The 7,488-nt window shown below is 38.1% G+C and overlaps 1 protein-coding gene across 1 annotated transcript; it reads right to left on the reverse strand.

The window, feature by feature from the left end:
- Nucleotides 1-869: 869 nt before the first annotated feature.
- On the reverse strand, nucleotides 870-4,546 carry LOC121407545. The gene is made up of 4 exons (XM_041598679.1): nucleotides 3,216-4,546; nucleotides 2,575-2,661; nucleotides 1,932-2,446; nucleotides 870-1,540 (listed from the first exon to the last, which is right to left on the reverse strand). Exons 1-4 carry the CDS (start codon nucleotides 4,024-4,026, stop codon nucleotides 959-961), a joined length of 1,995 nt encoding a protein of 664 aa, XP_041454613.1. The 5' UTR covers nucleotides 4,027-4,546; the 3' UTR covers nucleotides 870-958.
- Nucleotides 4,547-7,488: the final 2,942 nt, after the last annotated feature.

Raw genomic sequence — 7,488 nt, forward strand, 5'->3', positions numbered from 1 at the left:
AACTATAGTCAGATACAATATGATCTCATATAAATTCTTTGGTAAAGACACAATCATCTTACTGATTATTGATAAAAGTATTAATGATAAAATTTCAACAAACTTGAAAAACGTTTTCATGTGATACAGCATGCTACAGTACAACTATTACATGTAGTCGCCCTTCACTTTTGGATACAGTATGATCTCATATAAATCCTTTGCTAAAGACACGATCATCTTACTGAATATAGATAAAAGTATTGATAAAATTTCAATAAACTTGAAAAACATTTTCATGTGATGCAGCATGCTACAGTACAACTATAGTCAGATACAATATGATCTCATATAAATTCTTTGGTAAAGACACAATCATCTGACTGATTATTGATAAAAGTATTAATGATAAAATTTCAACAAACTTGAAAAACGTTTTCATGTGATACAGCATGCTACAGTACAACTATTACATGTAGTCGCCCTTCACTTTTGAATACAGTATGATCTCACATAAATCCTTTGGCAAAAAAAACTGAGAGATTGTGCATACATTTTCATAGGCTCATAAACCCACGGTTGAATCTATGGATTATGTAGATTTCATGATTGTAAAAATTACGCTTAATTTAGCGCATATCAGGTGCGTGTATAAATAATGTCCAATGCTGATGGGCGTTTTTGTCACAGTACACCTAATTGCCGCCTGTTTCCATGGTTAACATGCTATTTTATTCATGAGTCCACTCTTTTGAACCGTGGACTCAACAGTGGACTCATGAATAAAATAGCGCCTTAACCATGGAAACAGGCGTCAGTTAGGCTTACTGTGACAAAAGCGCACATCAGCATTGGACATTATTAATACACGCACCCTATACGCGCTAAATTAAGCGCAATTTATACAGGAAATCTACATAATCCATGGACTCAACCGTGGGTTACCACCTTTGTGAATTCGGGCCTATGTCCATCCCTTTCAGTGCTCTGAAGCGATCATAAATCGCACAATACTCTTCTGCACCCCTCCAGTACTCTCTACAGAACTTGACTTCTTGGGTCGTCCCACCGGCTTCTTTCTCGTAACTGGTGGGGCTTCCTGTTCTGTGTCAATTGGATCATTAGAATCTTGGCTCACATTAGCACCGGGGTAGTATGCCCTGTATTGTGCAGGGATGCATGACAACTTCTTGGAGATTGACTTCTCTTTGGACTTTGTAACAGGTCTTTCCTCCAGCACGGGCAGCTTGGGAACTCTGCTAACAATATCTGCCAGCTCTGCTGTGGATGGCAATCCTAGGACATCAGCAAGAATTGCCTTACGAGTTGCAGCCACATTAGTGCAGAAGATGTGCTCCAAACCGTCTTCATCTGGAGATGACACCAATGGCTTGTACACTACTGCTCCATTGGCCACCTCAAAGCAGTAGTTTTCTGTGAATCCGGTAGGGAGAGGTTTCAGATACTTCTTCAACAAACGGTCCCAGTCACGGAAGACCTTTTTCTCAGGGATGAAGAACTCAGCGTGCATTCCAGATACTGTGTTGAAGGCATCAACTACCTACCAACATAAAAATTCAAAAATAAGAAAAATGACATCAATTTAAATATCTTAATTTACATTTCTAACAGCCAGAACAAACTACAACAAAAAGGCCTCATAATTTGATCCTAAATTTTTCCATTCTTCAACTTGAGAGTAAAAGAAATTAATCATTGGTGTATTTTCTTGCTTTTATTATATTATCTTCACACGAATTATGAACAGCAAATTAACATAAGTATAAATGAAATTCCACCCTTAAAAGTTTCCTTATAATTGTCCTTTTAAAATTAATTTTATTATTAATTTGGAAGTTACAGTGCAACTAAACAATTTATAAAGCAATGATAGACTGCAGGACTCAACTCATTTGGCCAATCTGAGACACTAATAATACCTAAATAATTACCTGATCTGGGATGTAAAGGTTCTTCTTGTTGAGAGCTCGCTTGCAGGAAGATACGACCTGGTCTGGTTTCATGTGGCTGTGTCCAGGAAGCAAATAAAAGTTTGCAACCCGATCATACAAGAGGAGGCTCAGAAGACAATCAAACATCAATGTACACTGAGACTTATTTTGTCCAACACAATTGTCCAATACTTTAATGGCCATGGTAGGAGGAGAAATGCCCTTCTGCAGCAAGTTCTGTAGAAATTTGCAGTGGTAGTACCAGCGCAACGAACATGTAGCATTGCCATCCTTCCCTGCTGTTCTCTCATCGTACAGCAAGATTGCATTCTTCTTCTGGGTGACATCACAGATATTGAACATTTGGATGTGCAGGTCAGAGTTAAAGTAGTCCACATTAGGTCTTGATAGCTTGTATGATGGCAAGGCTATGGCTTGTCCATAGTCTTCACAGAGAACAACAATCTTTCTTGCTTCATCCTTTGTTGTTGAGGCTTGGTCATTGGGGTTGGTGTCTGGAGGTGGAACAACAAAAATTCAAATTAGATGTGAAATACATGTTTGTAAAGTTTTGTTTTAAATTGCTCAAGGATTAGCGATTAAAAAAAATAGCACTGGAAATAAATCTCAGGATAAAACTCACTGGTGGTAATAGAAGATGGATGCCCGTTTGCCTCAGAGCTTGCATCTCCCTCATCAATCTCAGCTGGTATCTCAGGCTGGTTTGTGTCTGCATTAAGAAAGAAATTAAAATGGGATCTGAATGTCACAGGAATATTCACCACATAATCATCGCCATCATCGTCAGTCATCATCATTTATCATCAATCACCATTATAACCACCACAATCATCATTTATAATCAATCACCATCATAACCTTCACCACAATCATCATCATCGTCGTCATTTATCATCAATCACCATCATAACCTCCACCACAATCATCATCATCGTCATTAACAATCCCCATCATAACCTCTACCACCATCATCATCGTCATCATCATTTATCATCAATCACCATCATAACCTCCACCACAATCTTCATCATCATCATCATCATGTCATTATTAATGTCATCATCATAAATCACCACAATCATCAATATCAGTCATCATCATTATTGTCATCAATCATCATCATCATTTTATCATCAATCACCATCATAAACTCCACCACAATCATCATCATCATCATCATTCAAACACCAATATAAATATAATAGGTCTCCACCATAATTATCATTTTTGTCTCCCCAACCCCCTTTTTTGACATAGGCCTACCTTCATTTCCAGGCTCATCTGGATCTATCACTAGTGATAGCACTTCTTCAACTGCATGGTCATTTGGGGCCCATGCCTTCTGGTATTGAGCTACAGCTTTATTCATAGCCCGCCGCTGAGTAATCGCATCCTCAAGATGTGTTTCTTTCTGGAGCTTCAGCTCAGCCTTGCGTTCATCAGATATGGCAGGATCTTTAAGCTCGAGGTCAATCTTATAACAGCAGTTACACAAGTCTGTTGTCGCATGCTTCAACCTAAGCCTGGGCCTAAAGGCCCGCACATACTCCCTCCATCGGACTAGGCTCAACACTCTGTTTCCACTCATGCATCTCTCTTCTTTGTATTCTGCGTAGAGAGCCTGCCATTCCTTCCCTGCTTCAATGTATTCCAAGGGTTTGCGGTGGGCACAAGGGTAGCCTGGTTCTATGTCCCAGGAGTCGATCTGCTTCTTGATAGCTTCCTTATCTTCGTCTGTAGCTGCATGCCACGGAATTTTCCTTGTCTTTCCCTCCTCTTCCTCTGGATCGAACCTGGAAAGTCGCGAAACCCGATATCCGCCAACAGGCAGAATAGAAATCACTTCGATTTGCGACAGCCCCTGCGCGAGCATTGTCAAAATCATGCCATCGGCTCTCGCCTTGTTTGCAGTGCCGTCAGCCTTTGAAAAGGTATTCACAATTTCCTCAATCTTCTCCTCCCCCAACTTCCTAACCACCCTCTCTCTTGCATTATCAAGTTTGTCCTTCCTGCTAAGTTTCTTGTATTTTTTCTTCGGCTTAAGAAGGTCTTTGTAGCCGCCCGCGACCGACATGATTGTGTACACACAATCCGAACACTAGCTACGTCCGAAGCGAAGTTAGCTACGTTTAATTGTATCGTGTTGCCGGTCTACTACCTGGTAAATAAATTAATACAAAATGAATGAAAATAAAATTATAAAATCATTTTAATGACATTAATATTATTTATTACGTAAATTATAATTATTGACGTTAATCACAAGAATCAAAGTCCATAAATTTAATTTTAGCTCTCCCCCAACATTGCTCGATCATTATAACAAAACTAACGGCTATCTTCACTTTTGGAAATTCATGCAATACCATTGCAAATGCGCTGCACATGCACAGCGCTGTGGACGAGTAATAAGCCTACGGCTACGCCACCCCCACCACATGTACCAGGGCGAGTTTTGGGACTATAAGCTAATCTTTTGTGTAAGTTAGCTGTCGAAAAGTATACTTAAATTCTTAAGTATAACATAATTTGTTTACTATTATTGGCATTAGATTGTATCAAAGAAAGGAAATAGGCGTTGTGATCATTGTCCCCATTCATTGTCATGATTGTCGCACCGATCGTACGACCGTGATCACCATGACAACAATGTAACTGTACACTATTACAACACGAGATGGCGCTGCACAACGCCGTACCCCGGGGTACTACGGTACCCCGGTGTACGGCGTGGTGCATCAAATGTTAAAATAATGGAGTTACACGTGTTCAGTGAGGAATAAAACTTCATTTCACATGACAATGACGAGAAAATAAAAATATTTCATATTTCATATAATAAAATACAAAAGAAATAGTGAGTGATGTCATCAGTTCCCTAATTTGCATACCGACCGAGATGTGCATATAACTGTTTTGTGAAATAAAGCGAAATTTTAAAGTGTCATAACTTTCTTATTTTACATCCGATTTTGATGAAATTTTCAGTGTTAATTATGCTTGTTGAATTTTTCTCTTTTTATTCAAATCAAGTTTTTGTTGGGGTGGACTTGTCCTTTAACAATTTTTCATAAATAACAAATATATTGAATTTAGAATTTTAGTATTAAATATCTTGTGAAGAGTTAAAAATACCTCCATTAGATCTGTATCATATGGATGAAATTGAAGGTCTATCGTGACACAGAATCCCGACATCGAGGCACAAACTTGACCCTCAAATAAGAGAAAAGTTAGACCTCTATATGTCGCTTTTGTTCTGAGTATCGATCAGACATTTTGTTTACAATTTGGAATGGAGAACGAACGAGACACAACTTTTCCTCGACTCAATGAGTCTCAATTAAAAAAAGGGTCCAAATCCAGTTTGTGCATCGATGTCAGGATTCGTCACTGACCTTCATCCATAATAAATACCATAATAATTGAGGTAAGTGCAAACTCATAGTTTATTTTTCCCCTTTTATTTGGGGTGCTATTGCAACCCCATTCTACCACATTTTGGAGAGTACCCTCTGCCTAATTTACACGGGCGAGTCCTGGGCGCATGGTCGGGCTCCCTGGGACTGGGTTAGACCCCCGCGAACACAGGCCAAACCTGGCCGAGCTATAGCTAGCACCCTAGCGCGGTCAGTTCAGGCCTCAGCGACGGTACCGTACCGCTCCTCGCCGCTTAAGTTTTTCACGAAAATAACTAGGATATTTTACGGCCTGTTAGTCTATGACTTCAATATGAAATTATTCAATGGAGAAAAAACTCACCATTCCAACCTTAAATAGACCCAGATTCCTCCAGAAAGAACAATTAAGGTACCGGTAGTCAGATCTAAGTTACTCGTTTTTTTGTTATTGCACTGATCAACCTTGGCCGGCTAGTGTCTGGACAGGTTGTGTGTCCGGCCGGAGTCCGGACGATCAATTTTAGAAAGTCAGGGCATTTGGAAAAAAAATACAAGCAAAGTTTCATCAATTTTTAGTGCAAAATGTTAGAAAATATTATAGAGAACAAAATATAAGATGATTGCAACTATTGAATTCATATTTTTGTGTAATCCAAAGACAAAAAAAGAAGGCTTTAAAAATATAGAGTGTCCGGACACTCGACCCCCATCCTTCGCTATACCGGTTGGTTCCGCGGCAGATTCGGTATTAATGCCTATATCCATCGGCTATTCTGGATAGCTATATTAATAACAAAAAAAAACATTGACAAAATATCATAAAAATAGTTGGTCAAAGCCATCAAACATCATGAAAATATTTTACAGAAATGTTAAAATCATATGAAAATGTATGGTTTCTCATTGCTATAAAACATTTCCAGGCTGCAACATTAAAAAAAACCATTTAAACATATTTTTCCCAATGCCATTAGGCCTATATTTTCCCAATGTTATATTAATAAAATGTCTAGTTGCGATTATCTTTATGATGTTTTAATGTTCTAAAAACGTTTTTAATCATTTCTGCTGAAGCCATACATTTTGAAATAATTTAAAAAAAAATTAAACCATTATAATACTGTTTACGTTTAATGTTTTAAAAATGTTATTTTAATAAATGAAATGTCGCAAAGAAAGATATCTTTTGATGTTTCAAGTGAATGTTTTCATTTTTTCGTCAAAATATTACTTTATTTAATACATGAACATCTTTACAGCTCTATCACACAACCCATACAGGGTGACCAGACGTCCCGTATTTCCCGGGATTGTCCCGTATTTTGATTCTTAATTTGTCCCGGCTTCCCGACAAACCATTCCCGTGACAGTCCCGTATTTGAGATTATTGAACAAAATGTATTTGAAAGTGACGAATTTTTATCAAATTAACAAACAGATAACGAAGTAGAGACAACAATGAAATCGATAAATAAACTTTTGCAAGTTCTGCGGTGATTTTATCGCTAACCCAATACATCGCAAACGAACTGAGGCTCCTGCCATTGTGTGGCAGGCTTATAGCTGGCCGCCATGGGCATGTAGGATCGGAGCAGATTCTCTACACCAAAATAATCACAAAATTGGCGGGAAATTTGTATAATTACATTATGGGTTCTCATTACTGATTTGGAGATAATTATGTAATTGGAGGAAAAAGTTATTGAGCTTTCATAACTAGATCTAGTTGTTTCAGCTTTTGTTTTGAGTTTTGTCGTGTATGATGCCGCCGATGTTTCATCTAACATTTAAGTTAAAAAATATCACTTTGAACTTGTATTCTTTTCTAAACATTTTTTTTTTGTTATTTTAAAAATATATTTGAAAACACCTAATATCATTATGATTTTGTTAGATGATTGGATTTTTTTATTTGCTTGAAGCTTGAGCCATTTTTCCTCTGTCTTTCTTTTCTATCCGTCTTTCTATATCATTCTATCCTTCCTGCTTGCCCGTTTTTGTTCCATCTATCTTTATTTCATATTTGCAATGTCTTTCCTCAGTGGCGTAACTACGGGGGGGGGGCATGGGGGCACGTGCCCCCCAATCGCCTGACCCCCCCCCCCCCAAAAAAAAAAAAAAAAAAAACGGGGAAA

Source organism: Lytechinus variegatus, chromosome 2, assembly GCF_018143015.1.
Source record: "Lytechinus variegatus isolate NC3 chromosome 2, Lvar_3.0, whole genome shotgun sequence".
In the NCBI taxonomy this organism is placed as follows: domain Eukaryota; kingdom Metazoa; phylum Echinodermata; class Echinoidea; order Temnopleuroida; family Toxopneustidae; genus Lytechinus; species Lytechinus variegatus.